The following is a 19,070-nucleotide window of genomic DNA, read 5'->3' on the forward strand; positions in this document are numbered from 1 at the left end:
ATCTATACATCTTTTGTGTGTTTGTACAGTATGTATTGTGCATATCTGTGAACTTAAATCTCAACATTGATTGTCTGTGTGTGTGTGTGTGTGTTTTTGTGAGTTTGTCGGTCTCTTTATCGACTCTTCTCTGGGGATGTTACCCTCCATTTTCAGCTCATAATAGCCACTTAAGTAATAATGAGCAGGTTAAACTGTGCAGCTGCGCTTGACTCAAAACAACAGTCTCTCCTGAACTCCGTTCATCCATAGCACTGCTGAGATCAATCAGAGCCCATGAAAAAAACATTATTACACAAAGAAAGCTCACAATTAACACAGATCCATTTAATGATATAAAGAGATCTCTCAATCTTTAGCATTAAATATCGTTTACTTTGAATAACTTTTTATGTTATGTCTCTGTTTTAGCCACTGTTGTGCAGAACACACATGCATGGACGAACACAGACACGCAGGTTTGTATTAAAAACACCTTTCCACTTTCCAAGACAGCAGAGTCTTAGTAAAGTTTGACAGTAAGTTTTATTGAATGAACAACCATGCTGACTGAACACGTCCACGATCACATCACAAACCCAGAATATCTCCCGTCAGGTCTCCACTGTCGTCGAGTTTTGAAGAGTTGAAATTCAGTTCACGTGCTGCGTTTTTCGACAATTCAACCTCAGCTTCCAAAAAATCACTTCTGAGACACGAGTGGAATGAAATGCAACAGAATATGGATGAGCTCAAACTGTCTTGACTTCCTTCTTTCAGCGTCCCTGTAGCAGAGGCAGTTAATTTTCATCTCTGCCGTGATGAATACTCTTGTCTGTGACCTTTAGACTTATGTTCGACAGCTGTGTATTGTGTCTAGTTATTAGCTCTGTGAGCTCTAGCAGTCCAGAAAACATTCAAATTCAAACACAGACAGTGCTCATTTTCTTGTTGATGTGAATGGTTATTTTTGTGTTTGTATGTGTGTGTGTGTGTTGTAAGATGCAGTACCCTTATACAACTTATCTCCTCCATCTCTACTTTAACTCCCTCTTTTTTTTTTTCTACCACTCTCTACGTGTCGATCTATCCGTCACTCCGGATGACGTGAAACAGTGTGACATTGTAGAGGACCTGGTGTCCGTTGTTCCAGGTGTACAGCGCTCTCTCTCTGGGGTTGTAGTCCATCATGCTGATATGGGAGTACTGGTTGTGGAAGGGGATGTCGGTGTATTCGTACGTGGAGGAGTTGGTGTGGTAAGCGAAGTGGACCTTGGCTCCAGCCAGGTGAGAGTTGGTGACGTACAGGGTGCCACAGATCATGAAGGCTTCCCCTGCGCTGCGTTTAGGAAACCCCGTATCCCAGCTCTGGAGCACTTCCAGCGAGTGAGGGTCCAGACGACTCACCTGCAGACAGAGAGGGAGAGTCGGTCACCGAGAATCCTTTTCAACGCATGTTTAAAAATCTATATAAAGCTGCTTGCAGAGGTGAGCTGCTATCATGTGAGATTACTGGTGATATTTTCTGTCTTTTTTAATCCCACAATGTTTGTTTAATTGAATGTAAACAGGTTGCTGGTGTCTAACTACGTGTTGCCTACAACGATAGACAGTAACAAAGTGCATTTAATCAAAAACTGTACTTAAAGGGGACATAACATGCACATTTCCAGGTCTATATTTATATTCTGGGGCTCTGCTGGAATATCTTTGCAAGATTTACAGCTAAAAAAACTCCTTATTTATCTAATACTGGCCCTCTATGCAGCCGCTCACTTCAGCCTCTGTTTGAAACAGGCCGTTTTAGCTCCTGTCTCTTTAAGACCCGCCCTTAGTGAGCCTACTCTGTTCTGATTGGTTATCTTCCAGCAGACTTCCAGTGACTCCGGAGGTTACATAAACAAACAGATTTCACCTATTTTTCTCATTCTTTACCCAAATGGAAGCATCTCAAATACATCTGTACATGTCCAAGTTTGAATCTGATCCAAAATATGCAAGTGGACAGCACAAACAACCCAGTAAACAACCTGAAGTACCAATAACCTAAAACAACAAATCCTACAGGACAGACAGCGGTTTGTGTACATTGCTGATGTCATTACAAGGAGGAAGTAGAGGTAACTTTGCAAACAAAGTGCTCAGAGCAGGCACAAGTCTGGGATTTTGACTTTCAGGGAACATTTTTGCATACGTTCACATCAAGTTTTGAAACTTTGACCATGTTTAACATGGACATCCGACATTATCACAGTTTAAAAATAACAGAAAATGTTCCCCCTTTAAGTACACTTTTGATGTAAATTGTTGTTTCTGCTCTATACTTCATTCAAACACTACCTTTTTAAGAGTGAAATATTGTTCTAGTTATTTTGCAGATTCTGATTTTACATTCAAAACATCTGATCAGCTTGTAAAATATGAGGTACTGTCACATATTAAACTCCACAGCAGTACATAAAGTAGAGCCTGATAAATCTGCCAGGCGATATATTAGCCCTGCAACATAAACATAAACCATATATCCCAGCCAACAAGTAGCAAGAAAATGCAAAACAAAAATGCCAAGGATATGTTTAAGGTCATTTAGAGACATTGCCTCTGTTGGATGGTTTGTCCTCAGAACTTGAACAATTTTTCTTTTATAATGTGTTTCTATATAAAAAAAAATCTTAATCTTATCTTTAAAAAAGGTGTCCTTGACAAACATGTTTGTTTATGTTTATGTAAAAAACCAATATTATGGAAAATCCAGTATTGTTCGGGCCACAATATAGAAATTACTGTAATTTTTTCTCTCCATTTCTTCTTTTTTTTGTCCTGTAACTGTGTTTCCATCCCTCACTATTCTTTTTTAAAGAATAAGGTAAAGAACCTTCTTCCACCTCTGGTTTTCTCTCACTGTGTTGTAAATTTCATACTGCCAGCACCACCAGGAAAAGGTTTTATTGTTGTGAGCATGTATAAAGGTGTTTTTTCTCTCTTTTAGTCTGCAGATTGAAGGTCAGAATAGATCAGTAAATGGAGTGCTGGAGCACCAGGGAAGAACTGCTGATCAGCTTATTCTAGTTTATGTTTAGGAAGAAGCTTTTTGGTCTCCTGTGTTCTCCCCCTGCTGTTGTAGCTTTGTGGTGTACTTTTTGTGGTTAACATATCTTTCTCAAGGCAGACATTTTGTCAGAAATGTGTGCAGATAAAAACATTAAAGGGGACATTACTATTTTTGTGATTTTCTGTGATTCATATATTGTTTCGGCTGATTTATCATTTTAAATGAAGTTATTTTTGAAATAATGGGTCCTTGGCTCTCCATTTCCAACCGACTACAGTTGATTTTTCTGTCGGAAAGGAAGAATTTGATCTATCACAAACTACCATCAGTTGGTTGAAAATGTTTTTGCCGACTGCCTTTTAAATGTTTAAAGCTGACTGGTTTTAAAATAAGAGCCCTGTAAAAGGCATCTTAAACATGCACTTAATGGCTTCGTACAACGTATTGTGCTAAAAGGCCAAGGACAAACCTACTAAAGCTGCATGTCCCTGATAAAAACTCAACACTGTCACAAGTTGAGGATCCATGTAGAAGACATTGAAATAAACAACATTGTTCTTGTATTGCTGTGTAGAGCTAGTAGGTCTTACAGTAGTATTGTAAGGAAACATATAAGATCAGACTGTTATTTTGCTCTAACGCAACCTTGTTTGGCTGCTTATAGGTTACATATGTGTTTTTATTTTCAAACTATGTTTTAATCTTTTGCTACTAGAGACTTTTAGGGTGGGAACTAACTGATGAATTTGTCAAATGTAATACTGTCTCAAGCTGGGTTTCTGGAGTGTAAACTAACGATAAAGAGATGGACAGAACTGCTAATGCATAATGGACTGGCCTCCACACGGTGGATGTGCTGGTGCTGGGGTTTTTTGTTTGTTTGTTAGTTTGTTTTTGTTTTGTGTGTCTGTAACCTGTAACCCCACAAACTAATCACCAAGTGCTCGCTCATGGGGGGGATGTTGGGTCTCTGTAGATTAAAGAGTACGGTCTAAACCTGCTCTATATTAAAAGTGCCCTGAGATAACTTCTGTTGTGATTTGGCGCCATATAAATAAAATTGACTTGACTTGACTAATGTAGTCAGTTAATGAATGATAAGCTTCTTGGCCTTGGAAGTAATGCTCGATTAATACTTTAGGTAGTAAGCTACTTAGCTGGACTTGTTATTGATTGCAGCTTATGTTAGAGCAAATAAAAACACTGTTTAATCTATTCCTTAGAATTTTGCTCTAAGGGCTGGGGAAAAAAGACACCACCCTCTTCTTTAAATGCAGAGAATCACTCTTACCACTGCTCCCAAACACACCACATCAGCAGGGATGCTGTTTATCAAACGGTCAATTACATTATATAGTCGGCTACCTGTTGTTGTAAGCAGAAGTTGCGTAGGGATCGGCCTCCATTTTATTTCGTTCTGCATTTCTTTTCTCCTGTGTTTGTTGAATTAAGGAGTTTGGTGTTAAAATTCTGTTTGGGTGTAGTTTAGTTTTTTGTTTTGATGAATTGGGTTTTGTTTTTTTATTTCAGGCAATGTTTTGCTTCCGACTGAATTTTTAAAAGCTATACATCAATCTTTTGATTTATGCCCCCCCCCCATGACAACTCCACTTGTCATCTAGGTGTAGGCAGCTGGTTGTAAAGTACACAGTAATACAGAAAATTAGCTGCATACTCATCATGTTATGAAAAACTGCAATACACATGATAGATTACATTATTCGATGGAGCAATGTGTCTCTGTCAACTTTTTAAATGGATTTTCTAAAAACTGTGGGAGTTTATGACTTCTGGAAGGCAAAGCAAAGCTGCTGACAGCTGCAGCTTCAGAGTGCAACAAATACATCACTGGGTTTGTATTTTTCCTGTTTATGTAAATGTCCCATATTCAAATACAGCGAGAAAACTTTTATTTCATGATCTCCGCCTGTTTTTTTTTTTAATTACAAAAAGAGCAGAAGACACATACACACACACGCAGACTTTACCATTATGTTTCCAGCATTTTGGATGGAGGTGTAGACGGCCCAGAGTCCTGTCTCATCAGCCATGAGATCAATGTCAGAGGATCCTCCCCAGCTGTAGGGGAAGGTGTTGTTGTATCCCGCTCCACTCAGGCTGCGCTGGACCATCACGCTACGAGAGCGGAAATGGTACTGAACCTGGAAGGACAAACACACAAACATCTCTTGCTCCAGTCATCTGATTATCAAACTGTTTTTTTTCTCCCATACTCGTATTCTAGCCGATCTCCTACCAGGATGTTGCTCTGGTGCTTGTTGTAGTAGAGCGACCCATTATAGACCACGTGGCCGGTTCCTGCCCAGGGGTGGGGCAACAGATGCTGCACAAAGTTCTGCCCCTTGGTGAAATCCCCCATAGTTCTGTACTCCAACACACGTCTGCCCTTATAGTAGCCATCCATCGACCACACCTGATGGAGAGAGGAGAGGAAAACAAAGGGTTTAAAGGTATAGTTCAACATTTTGGGAAATACGCTGATTCGAGAGTTAGATGAGAGGAGTGATACAACTCTCATGTCTGAACAATAAATATGAAGCTTCATATTTATTGTTCATGTCTGAACAATAAATATGAAGCTTCATCCAGAAGAACAAACAAAATTGTGGATTAAACAAACAGATAACATGTTGATTAGTGAACCTTAGAGGTGTTTGTTGTAGCCAGGCTAGTCGCTCCTTCTGTTTCCAGTCTTTGTGCTGAGCTAAGCTAACCAGCTGCTGGGTCTTGCTTTATATCCATAAATTACATAAATTAGAGTAGTATCAATTTTCTCACTCAACTCTGCTCACTGCTTTTTCCAAAATTTCAACAACTTCCCATACAGGATCCAAAATGAACACCCACCAGAGAGAGCTTCCTAATAGTCAACTACTATGTTCACCAGCAACTTGATTAGATAATAACGTGTTTTGCTTTTGACTGGTCAAATTTTTTCACTGTTGGCCACCATACTTCAGCCAAGGCAAGTCCAATATTCAATCTCCTTTTAGCTCTGTTTTGGTCTCCACCAACTCCTGAAGGAAATATTTGGCTCTTAAGCTGCTAAACTCTCCACTATGTTCACAAGCTAGTCCCTTACTTTGTCTGTCTGCAGTTTGGTGTTGAATAGGAAGTGAATGAAGGATGAAAAGCTTCACTGAAAACAGCTGCCTGCTAAAGCCAAAAACAATGCTATGAGAGAGATAGAGTGACCTGAAATGATAAAGTTGTGGGATAGACAGCTAAGGGGAAGTGCAGAGTTGGGTGATAATTATGTACAGTCCAGACAGCAAGTATTTGGACAGTTACACATTTTTCAATCCTTTGGATTTTCCGAAAAATATTAAATATGATGATTTTGTTTGACTTCATGTGTATCTTTCCAATTACATTTTAACCTCGGAGCTTAGCGGTTTCTAGTGTTTCAGGCTTTTCTCCACATTTCAGCACACAGATTGGTCCATAATGAAAACTGCAGAGAGCACAAATTGTGCATCTTTAATTAGCAGAGGTGCACACAAACAGAGCTATCCACAATCACAAACCAACTTCCACGTATTTTGCTTCTTTTACTTAGTATCTATGACATGATCTACTGAAATGTCCATCAGAATAGGCCACAGCTATTAATGTGACTCAGGCAGGTCTGAAACGTGTTAGATTAATGTCTGAATCTTACAATAATGTTGTTCAGGTCTCACTGAATGTATCAGTGATGCTGCAGAAACATTGACTGTATATAAAGAGGTCAGCTGTTATGCACAGATTCCTGATTTATACAGTGGAATTGTTTGTAATAAAACAGCCTTTATGGATGAATCCTGCGCTCCATCAGAGCTGTCAGGACATTTTTATTTTTAAGTGGCTGAAAGTCCAAGATAAGTCTACCACCCCATATCACTTGATCCCCCCCAATGTCTGACTGAAGATTTCGCCCTTGATATCATTCAATATCAATTCAATATCATTCAAGCCTCACAAGCTTGAAGAATTGAAGAGAGAGAGAGGGACAGAGAGAGGGAGTGAGTAAAGAGTGAGCGTACATGCAGATAACACCAGCTAACCGACGCCGACGCTAATAACTCCACCCTAATTGCATCTGGCAATTAGTGCTGGTCTTTGAGGCTTATTTGCATATAAAGGGGCCAATTTTGCGCTGAATGTATGAATATTACCTAATTTACATGCATGCAAATGGAACATGCACACTATGACGCTATTTGCTTGGCAGCACAGTTTGCGGTGCATTTCACCCTTTGCGGGTGATTTGTAAATTACACTTTTTACAATCCTTTTATGGATTTGGCCCTATGTGTTGAAAGGGCTATATCTCCCATGTTGGTCTTTTGATACTGACTAAAATGACTTGGTGTAGTATTCATTAACTTTATTTCAAATTGAATGTGATGAAGCACAGAGCCTGAGGAACAAAATACCTGTCCAAATACTTGGGACTGTATCTGTGGGTTAATCACTAAAAAACATTCACATACAAGTCGCCATGTTGCGTGTGTGTGTCTGTGTCCATTGTCATTATAGAAATATTGATTGTACAAGAAGCGTTTTGACTTCAAAATAATGATTGTTTCTCTTGTGATGATAGCACGTATGATGGTGATGCTGCTGCTGAAAATGGAGGACTTTTCTGCTTGGTAATGCAAGGCTACATTTTTGTAATAAATATAGGTAATAAATTCAAATTTACCCCAGGTACGGAGAATTGATGTCCACCCTCCCCCACCTCCTAAATCAACCCGACCTAAATGGAAATAGCTGCCTGATGAAAAGTAAAACCAGATAATCTGAGAGTAATGAGAAGAGGTGTAAATATAGGACAGAGGAAGAGGGGGGAGGGGTGACCGTGGAAGAGAAAACCACCACCGCAGTAGCAAACGGACGACACAGAACGAAAAAAGACGAGGGGGAAAAAGAAACGAGAGAAGAGGAAAATTGAGCATCGACAGCGTGGAGCATTAATTACCCAAAGAGAGACAAGAGGTGAAACAGATGAAAGAAAGCAAAGAGTGCAGGTAAGAGAGAGCATTGTTGGCGGGAAAGATGCTCATTATTCCCTTGGCAATTACAGAGGGCAGGAATGAGGAAGCACATGAAAAGGATCTTTTTTTTCATGGGTCAAAGAAAAGAAGATCTCTCCTGCCGTGACAGTACCATTTTTTAAATTACAGTAAATTTGTAGTTGCAATACTTAAAATCCCCACTGAATGAGAGACTTCCAGACAAAGGTAAGTGATTGCAGTGATTCTGAAGTTCTTTAATTGAGACACAGCTTGTGGTTTGCAAAGACAATGAAACAGCCTGATTACTCTCTCTCTCTACCTCTAACACTCTCTTCTCTCCCTCATTTCTCCTCTAAATACTTCCCTTTCCTCCCTATTTTTCCCTGCTTCACCAGCTGATCTGATGAGGCTTTCTCTGTCTTAATTCCCTATAAAGTGGTGTTTCAAAGGAACACGAGTCCCTTTGTTTTCTGGCAGTTGTAATCTTCTCGCACTTGAGTGCACTATTTGCTTTATATAAACAAGCTCCAGACGCTGATTATAAAACAAACGGTGCATGCAAGAAAGTGACATTTTGCTTTATCTTGGACTTGCACCTTAGTTTTAGAGATTGTTACACTGTTTTCTTTCTGCTCCTTCCCCGATGGCCTAATCTATCATAATACAATACTCTCATGCTTTGAAACAGTCCCTTCCAAGTTTGACTACCCTGTAAAACATTTTTAAAAATCCACAGTCCTCATTATGTGCAAATATTTATTCGTAAAATAAATCAGTATCTCTAAATCAACAATGGATAACAAAACCTTTTTATTTCACTCACTGCCCTTGTCCAGCCACATCAGGCAACTGTTTTCAGTAAAAACTTGTCAGTTAATCGACTGACAGACACCTAATCGATTTTTTTTTAAATGTGAAATGATTGATTAGTTCTTTTTTAAGCAAAAATGCCAAATATTTGCTGATTCCAGCTTCTCAAATGTGAGGATATGAAGCTTTTCTGTGTCATACATCAGTAAATTGAATATCTTTGGATTTTGGACTGCTGGTTAAACAGAACAAGAAAATGTCACTATGAGCTCTAAAAAAAAATTATAACAGGCATTTTATAGTCAAAATGATTAATTGATTAATCAAGAAAATAATTGTTAGTTGCATTCCTAAACCCTTTGTACACTACCTGTCCAGTGCCAAACAGAAGACTGATGAAATTAGCAACTAGCTGGTGAATGCAGTAGAGCGTTTAGCAGCTAAAGAGTGAGGAGTTGATGGAGACTAAAATACTAAAGACTAAAACGTGACTGAATGTTGGACGTACATTCATCAGGTGGCCAGAAATACAACTGTAAATGTTGCTTCATGTCTACTGGATGTGTAAATAGGCGACTGTTTGCTAATCTGGGGGCTGAATAATCAAGTAATACTGCTTTAACCTCAACCTAACTTTAAAACTAAGGCTGTGTTCAGAAAGATGATTGGACTGTGTGAACAAATGCAGCTGCCCCATTCATTCCAATGAGACCGTTATCTCATGTTGTCCAATCAAATATATAAAAGGCAAACTCCTGCTAGATTGCTTTTGTAACATGAACGGGGTAATTCTACTGTTTACTCGGCGATTGTCACTATGGAGGATAAAATTATTGCTGTTAAAACTTCTGAGTTGTATTATACATCACTGTGCAGTGTTTTGGCATCTGATTAACCTTTAAACACATGGATTTATTAATCAAACCAGCCTACCTTGATTGTATTTTAATGTCTCACCTGTACCTGAAGCAACACGCCCACACTGATGCAACCTCTTGCGTCTTTTTTTTAACTCAGTGCTGTTTTTTTGGTAACCCAAACCTCTTACCTCTGAAACAGCTAACCATAACCTAAATCTAACCCCAACCACAGCGGGCAGAGCTACAGGAAACACAATTTGAAGTGGAAACCGTCTTTGACACAAGACTGGCTGAGCGAGGAAATGAGGTCTGTGGACATAGAGAGAGGGAATTTCATGGTAAAAGGTCTTTGAACATATCCACTTGATTTGTCTAACTCAGCCTGTCAAAGCCTCGTAGTATTAGCTTTTTCTGAACTTAATGTATTTTTCACAGAATAGTGAGTAGACTACTGTGAATTTTTCCCCTCATTTCTGACAGTGTGTCACTTCATGGCAAACGTGGGTAGAAGGGTTCATTGTAGTGACTCATTATTTAATGTACACATGTAGCCTTTAACGGCTCTGCTGACCTGTCTTATCTTCTTTATCTTTTTTCCCCATCTCCCCTTTTCAGTTTTCTTTTTCCATCGCCTCCTTTGCTTCTTTCATCCCATCCAGCTTGTCTTCCCCAACTCTTGTCCTTTTGATCAACCTTCTCCCATTTCTGCCCTTCTCTCTTTGTTTCTTTCACTTCCTGTCCAACCCCTTCTTTCGTTTTTCTTGTTTCTCATCCCTGCTTCTCACCTTTTCACCAACAAGCCCCATTCTTTCCCTCTCTCTTTTCTTATTTGCTGGGTCTCTCTCATCCCCTCTCTCTTTCTCACCCTATCAGTAGAGACATCTTGACAGATCAGGGGATATCCACACCTCAGCAGCTGTTCTCAAATACAGCGACAGGTGTGTGAATGCGTGTGCATGAGTGTGTGAAACATAATGCACGCACAAACACACATATTCACACACTAATGAGCTAATGAAGAATTCATAAATGCCAAACTGGGACCCTGTGAAGACACTGCAGTCATGGATACCGGAGGATGTATAAGAATGACTTTACATGTAGAGCTGGTGTTCTGTATATGTGGCACACTGATGGATTTATATGATTTATCTGACTTCATTTTCATTTACGGAGTTAAATATTTACAATAAAAAAACAGATAAAAAGATGTAATTTTTTTATGGTGGTAGGTGGTAGGTGATGTTTCTGATGGTCAATATCAGTTCTCTGACCAGACAAAACCTTATAATCATGAGTTTATAACTATATAATATGATACTTATATTATTTGCACGTATGCACATACTAGAGATGTTCCAAGAAATCACTGTTCGTATCTGAATCTGTATTTACTGAGAGAAAAAAAAAACTGCTGTTGTTGGAATATTAATGTGATAAGTTAATTGTTCTACAATCATCCAGTATAATAATGAAGTATAACAAAAGTAACAATAACGCAACAGCTGGCAAAGTCTCACAGTCTTTTTTAGCACCATCACCATGCAAATATATTAACACACACTGAAAAAACAACAGAAAATATATTCTCTGTAATGGATTATCTGACTTAAACTCATTTACATGCAGGGATGTTCATTGTTATATTTATATACTGGATTAACTGAAAACCAAAAGTGATCCACAAACACCAACACTGTTGTGTGTTTTGGAAAATGTTCAGCAGTAAAGTGAAAAATATGTTCTGTTTATGCCTAGAATAGGCAAAAAACTGCATTCAGTGATATATCTGATGTTAACACTAAAATAAATTAAAGTTCTTCAAACCCACTTTTTGCTCACTGTTTTGTCTCCAGTCCAGCAGCTAAAACATTATTTCTTAGAAGCTAAAAGAGAGACCTACAAGCAGAGTGACTATTGGACATTCATCAGGTGTAATCATGACTGTGATGGGTGTTGTTCTGTGTCTGCTGGATTTGTAACCACGAGCAGTGGCAACACATTAGCCACAACAACTGTATCTCTACAGTCTATATAGAGTCCAGACAGTAAGGATTTGGACAGTTACACATCGTTTGTTCTTCAGGTTCTGTGCATCAGCACATTCAATTTGAGATACAATAACAGATGCTACATTAAAGTCTCAGCTTTAATTTAAGTAGGTTTACATCAATATAGAAAGAACTGTGTGGAAGATATAGCCCTTTTAACACATGGTGCCCAAAGTTTAGGGGTTCAAACTTAATTGGATTAGGGCTGCAACTAATGATTATTTTCATTATTGATTAATCTGTCGATCTGTTGTTTGATCTATACCACCACACAGGGACTCATACAGACACCTGTGTCATACAGTAACAGGATGAAGAGAGGTGACAGTAGCTGGAATTAATGTGTTAAAATTGCTGCTATTCTAGAGAATTGACACATCAATGCTGGGATATAGGGCAGTGGTGTGTAACAAGTTGGCGTGCATCACCAAGCAGGCTTTCATAAAAAAAACAAAGTGTTTTGACAAGCATCATATCCTGCTGGTGCGTTTTGCCCTTTAGGTCTCATGGATACAAACAGTGCATTTTGCTTTTGAAACACAAAATATAAATATAAAAAGTCCACAGGGTTCCCTTAAGCTTGAAGAAAAGCAAAATAAAATTGTTTTTAGTGGATTACAGAGTTTTATAGTTTCACTGGTTTAAATGCAGGAAGAACAGATACTGTTCTGTATTTAAATAAAATGCATTACTTTGCTGAGTGCTATACTTCTGATTCAGTAACATCTCGCATGCATCATGAATACAGAAAAGCTTCCTATTATTGGGACAAAGATGTAAACAGACACAGGTATCAGGAAAGCGCCACCAACCATAACCCCATAAGTGTAACAACAGTCACACTGGTTACTGGGAAACAGGCAGCAATAACTAGGATACTGCTGGTGGGTATAGCTCCCTCTCATCATCACGGAGAAGCTCTAATAGGGAACAGGCAAGGGTCACCATGGCGATATAAATCACACCTGGCAACTGGGAGACAGTCGCCTTGACAACTAACTTAATATGCGCTCCCTGAACAGAGAGGGTGTGTGTGTGTGTGTGTTGGAAATGGGCGAAACTGTTAAAAGCCAGAAAGAGACAGAAAAAATATATTAAGAAAAAATATAGAGCTTGGCTACTTTGTGACCACATTCACAACACCTGCTTCACTTGTCATGAACGCATACACACACACACACACACACACATACACTGTACACCTACCCTGCTATCAGAGCTGGGAATCATGGCGTCAGTCATCCAGGAGCCAAAACGGGACCCCGAGGCTCTCACGGTGATCGGGTTGCTAACTACTGTCAGACGCCCACAACCTGTTAACAAAGGATGAACATATCCTAGAATGAGGATGCAAAAAAATGTGACTTTTATATATGTAAGTGAAGTAACAGTGTGTGTTTATGTTTTGTGGTTTGGACCGAGTGATGCTGGTTGTCGAGGTCACCTGCCAACTTGCTTACGATCACTTATCACCTTTCACCAGTCTCAACCGATGTTCAGGATTTTTTTTATCTAGATATATTTGTGTCCCAAGCATGAACTGTGAAAGAAATGTGTTTGGAGGAGACATGACTAGAAAAAGGATTTGAGATTGAAATAGTGTGTCAGAGTGGTTGGTTATGCATGTATCTTCCACTCTGACCACTCATATAACTGTCTTTATAAAATGAATCCTTTTTGAAGGTATGTTTTCATTTTTAGTGAAAGGCTCTTTTTTGATGCATCAGCTGCTCCTTACCAACACCTTGACCTTGAAGTGTTTTAGCTGCGTAACTTTGACTAAACATTTGGTTTACTACATGCAACTGTTCTTTCACTGAGAACTGGAAGAGTGGCTGCAGTTACCCTACATATGGATTTCAATAGTCACACATGTTTACTGGAAAAATAGTATCAAAACATCTGCAGGTATATCTCGAACCGCTCCCCCCCAGCATAATCCACTTCTTCACTCTCCATCCATAAGCTCAGTGTGTCCCAACTGTACATGGTGAAATAACACTGCTTTTGTTTTTATCCTCATGCATGACCCTGTCAAACTGATGTTAGAGCACCTGCCTCCTGCTTCTAACCTTAAACATAACCCTGTTAATTAAATCAGTTTGATACCTTTATACATAACCATTATCTGACCTTTCCATGTGCTTGAAAAGAAAAACAGTCTAATTTGAGGCTATTGTCATAATCCATTCCTATTCAAGGAGCATGTTATTTGTGGTTATTTCACAAAATGTTATAAGATTGTGTCTCACTGGTTCTCTAAAATGAATAAGATGTTTCTCCTTTTTTACTTCTAGTTTGGAGTGTGTATTATCAGTAGTGAGTTGTTTCTGTCATGTTTACTGTTTGAGAACCATCCATGACTTGACTGGAAATTTTCAGTTCACAAGTTGTTGTGACACACTGTACTATATGCTGATGTTTTTAAAAACGTTGGTTCCCCATAGACGTTACTTTGACATTATTTTATTAATTGCTTGTGTTGTCAACACTGCTCTTGTTCCTAGAAAGACACTGAATCATTGACTATTTTTACAAGGAAAAGTCTGTTTATCTTGTCAGTTATGAATCATCATTGTTCTCACAGAGGGGTAAAACAGTGATTTAGTACTGCACAACATAAATTTTGAGAGACAGATTTTTTAATTATTTTTTAAAAGGTCCAATTTGGCAAAGCAGTAGCTGAGATATCTCAACCCAGTTTCCAAAACATTGGATCCTACAATTCCTACCGGGATACAACTCAATAGTGCCTTCTGTTATGCAGCGTTCATATCATATCTGAGTTACCTTACAGTTATTATGAGTTTCCGACTTGTAAATATAGCTCTGATATATCCGACTTGGTACTTATTAATACAGAAGTGCCTGCAAACCAGGAAAACATGGATGCCTCATGGCAGCCAAAGTCTGTCGTTCAAAGTAATTAAACCCAAGCTTAATGGATATATTGTAATTTGGTCAATGCGCAGCATTTTAACCCTCATACTACCAACTCAGTTATCATAGAACCTTCCCGAGGCCTCGATCAGACAGAGTGCTTTTTAGCAGCCTGGGGAGGCTTTTTGTAATTGTTTTCAGTGAGAGTGAAGCTTTTTGATCGCAGCTTTTGTGTTGCTGAGTGCCTCACGTTTTTTCTGCTCTATGTGCCTTGTGTTTTCGCAGGAACGCCCTGAACGCCTCTAGTTGAAAAAACTTAGAACTCAGAACAGAACAGCACTCGATGTCATTTGCATTTTTTCCCATTGCCCAGTAGGATGAATTGAAAGGTGGGTGGTTGCCTAGCGAAAAAAAAAAAGATGCAGCAAGCTGCTCTTTTTTTTTAAATTGTAGGCTACAACAAAGAAGGCAGTGCAGTGCAATCTGCAAAAAGCATTCTGTGTTATTGGGGCCTGAGTTGTCACATGACGTAAATGCCTACAACGTCCTTAACATGGAAATCTAACCAATCCTTCCCATCCATCCAACATAATGTGAACACAGCATTAGACCATCTCTGCCAGGTGAATTCCTGTGTGTTTTAAAACTTCACTGCCCTAGATCTTGACACAGGTTTTCTGATAAAAATTTAAAGGCTCAAGTCCAGTTCGTGATGACCTTGGTGACATCATCAGGGTTATTTTTCTTGGATTTTAAAAAGCTCCCTAAGAACCACAGAGGCCATTATACAACTGTTTTTTACTCAATAAGATTGAGTAGTACTTATTGTGACAAGTAAACTCATCTTCTTGTGTATAATTGGTAGAGTGCCTCTTTAAACCATTTGAATGTCATGCAGGCATTTTGTTTACTTGACTAGAAAACACAACCTCATGAGTTCCATTTGAAGGCAGTGTAAGTAACACGTTTACATTAATAACCGAGTATTACTGCCCATGCAGCAGCACATACCCAGTTTGTTCATGCAGCTGTGTAGCCGGGTCTCCAGCAGTAAAACCCTCTGTTGAAGCTCCTCGTAGTCGTATGCTCCGATCTCTTCCTGAATAGCTGTCAGGATGATTGACAGGTTGAGCAGCTCCAGTCGAAGGGTGGCCAACGTCTGCAGGTCCAATCTGTACTGCTCCACCACTGACAGAAGAGGCCGTAGCTGAGACATCTGACCCTTTAACTCCTGAGAGAGAAAAAAATGAGTCAGAGAGAAGAGGGAGCGCACACTAATGTGGTTAAATCTGAAAACACATCTATCTTTGTCTCTCCTTCGGGTGAGGTAGCTTAGAGTAGAGCCGTTGCTCCTTCTAAGCCATGTGAGGTAGTGCATCTGGTCAGGAGTGTGACTGCTTCCCTGTGGATGGATTCTGGGCTTGTCTGACTGGGAAAAGACCCCAGAGTAGACTCAGAGTGCTTTCCATCTAGCTAATTATGCTTTTTCCCATCCTCACTCGTCTGTCCTTTAGCCAGTGACACGGAAATTGATCGCCATCATCAAAGATGTTCCAATCCCTTAAATGCATCTCAGAGGAGATGAGGAGTGAGGAGAGAGGAGGCTCCCAGAGGAGCTTAGAGTGAGGAACCACAGGTGTGAACGAAGCATCCCGTTAATATGAATTTGTTTAGTGATTGTTCTGTTGATATAATGAGACTGTAAAAGGAAGGGCTGTTGTCTGTTGTGGAATAAGCGTTACTGTAATATTAATTCTACAGCATTATTGCAGTAATTGTATACTGTGTACTGGGGCGGCTGTGGCTCAGGAGGTAGAGCAGTTCCTCCACTAATCAGACGGTTGGTGGTTCCATCCTCGTCTCCTTCAGTCTGCATGTCAAAGTGTCCTTGGGCAAGATACTGAATGCCAAATTGCTCCCAAAGGCTGTGCCATCAGTGTGTGAGTGTGTGAGTGTGTGTGTGTGTGAATGAGCGAACGAGAACTCTACTAGAAATTAGATCTCCTGATGAGCAGGTTGGCACCTTGCACGGCAGCCTCTGCCATCAGTTTATGAATGTGTGTGTGAATGGGTGAATGCTGGCATGTAGTGTAAAAGCACTAAAAGCACGGAAGACTGGAAAGGTGCTATATAAATGCAGCCTATTTATATATATTTATTTCAATTAGACAAATTCCCCTTTTGAAACAAGAATAATAGCACCAACAACAGCTCTAACATTATCCATTATTCATAAAATAAAAATGATTCAATGAGGTTATTATCTGAATGATGAATGAATCATAAAAATCTTCATCAGCCAAAAGCCTTCTTTTCTTCTCTTTTTCTTATTTTTCATCCTAAGTGCATCTCAGCTCATTCAGGAAAAATATACAGCTATACAGTCCTATACAGTCACAGTTATTATTGTCCTGTAATATTAGCCTGAGCCAGCAGAGTATCCTACTTATTGTACCTGTGCTCTTTCACAGACAAATTATAGATTTTATTTAAAACATTTATTGTAGGTTTTTTGCTTCCCTTATGTCTGTTCTGTTCTTTTAGTGCTAAACAAACTAAGTAACAAGTGAGGAATGAATCAGGAACAACCTGATAATTGAAGACTATATAGTAGATAATGATGAGTTATGTGACAACAGACTGGGAAATACTATATTAATGAATCATTAGGAAATTATTGGATATCCATGAATCGATCATACTAATCACTTTCTTGTAATGGGTAGTGAGTATCTATCACTTACATTCTGAATGCCTGTAATCACTACTGGAGTAGCGCTCATCAATTAATGTATTAATTATTATTAATTATTCCTACGCATTTGATGCTTGAGATGCTGTTCGTCATGAGTAATTGCCTTCTTCTAAAAATGATGCTGCAGTGAGCGAGGATGTCCCATTTGGTAAATATAATTACTCCATGCTTGCGTCTCTCTCTCTCTCTCCCATCTCGGCTTGGAGGAGCCAGGATGCGAGGACAACACAAAAGCGAGGGAGACCGAGAGCCTTGTTAGGCAAATGGAAAGCACCCCCAGAACTTGCCTGAGGGACAACATATCCCATCTGGCCTGGGAATGCCTCATAATCCCACAGGAGGAGATGGAAGATGTGGCCAGAGGAAAGTACGCCTGCATCATTTGCTACCAACGTGACCCAGTTAAACAACATAAAATTGGAGGAGCGATTTTTTTTTCTGCATTTTGGCCTCCCAACCACAGTAACAGACAGCTTTTTTTATGACTGAGAATTGATCTGTTGAAAAGTGCTCTCATACTGGATAAATTTGAGCCAGTGTGGAGAGAACAGGACTTTTTTCTGCGATCAATCTGAAGGAAGATCAATATGGTGTAAGAATTATGTGTATGACATAGCTGTGTGTTGCAGTGGGAGGTTAAAGGGTTGTTCTTATATGCTCGTTTTATCTTTGACACTTAAGATGTCTTTTCACCTTAAAATCCCGTCAAAAAACTCTATACTGGGTAGGGATAGGAGTTGGATTTGATATGGAAAAAAGGGATTAAGCAGAGTGTCAAAAGCGAATACAAAAACCTTATAATCTCCTCAGAACATCTCATACCCCCGCATACAACACAACAACACATCCAGGAAACAGGCTTGGCAAACAGTCAAACATTTTATGTGTCTAATCCCACCCCTGCTATCTTGAAATCAGGACCTAAATACATCTCTGACATCAGTTCATCTGTTTCCAGAACTGGTTCAGCATCACATTTTACATAAGAGCATAGCGATTCTTTTCTAATTGCTTGGTTTGAGATCTGACCGCTTCATTGTCATCATTATTTGTGTACAGTTGTTTTACTGTGACATTAAATAAGCTTTTAAAACGATCTCGACAAAATACCGTAAATGTCATGGCCTGTTGGACTGTAAACACTTTACCTGGCTAATCCCTCCCCTGACATGTCTGCTCCTTCATCTTCATCTCACTCTAATCTCTCCCCTCCTGGTTCACTCTTTTATCTCTCCCCTCTCTCCGCCCCAACCTTTTACCTCCTCACTTATTTCACTTTGCTCATTCCTCTCATCCACCCCACCCACGAGGAAAAATGGTAATATACAATAAGACCTCTCTTCTTTCTTTTATCCTCCATCTCTCCCAAGTCCTCTATCTGTGTCTGTCTGTCTGCCTTAATCTCTCTGTTTGACCCCATCTTCTTCATCTCCCTTGTTTCCTTCCCCCCAGGGGGCAAAAATGCTGTTAAGTTATTGATAAACTTACTGTAGTTGCACATAAATATTCACTAGCTCTGCCTCTGCCTCTCAGTGCAAAGGCAAAAGCCTATGACTGTGAAAACCCCAAAGGTGCAACACGCACACACACGCACACACACGCACACACACACACACACACGCATAAACTAACAGAATAAAAACTTAAAAACAGACCCCAAAG

General features: G+C 39.5%; 1 protein-coding gene across 6 annotated transcripts in view; it reads right to left on the bottom strand.

The window, feature by feature from the left end:
• Window positions 1-506: 506 nt before the first annotated feature.
• LOC137180043 (noelin-2-like) overlaps window positions 507-19,070 on the bottom strand; it is a 35,316-nt gene continuing 16,752 nt past the window's right edge. For all 6 annotated transcript variants that reach the window (XM_067585216.1, XM_067585214.1, XM_067585215.1 and 3 more), the window contains 5 exons: window positions 15,665-15,884; window positions 12,980-13,086; window positions 5,289-5,465; window positions 5,020-5,193; window positions 507-1,386 (listed from right to left, as the gene is read on the bottom strand). In XM_067585216.1, the coding sequence (XP_067441317.1) occupies window positions 1,066-1,386; window positions 5,020-5,193; window positions 5,289-5,465; window positions 12,980-13,086; window positions 15,665-15,884 (999 nt within the window). In that variant the 3' untranslated portion in view covers window positions 507-1,065. The remainder of the gene's footprint in view (window positions 1,387-5,019; window positions 5,194-5,288; window positions 5,466-12,979; window positions 13,087-15,664; window positions 15,885-19,070) is intronic.

Source organism: Thunnus thynnus, chromosome 3, assembly GCF_963924715.1.
Source record: "Thunnus thynnus chromosome 3, fThuThy2.1, whole genome shotgun sequence".
NCBI classification, from domain to species: domain Eukaryota; kingdom Metazoa; phylum Chordata; class Actinopteri; order Scombriformes; family Scombridae; genus Thunnus; species Thunnus thynnus.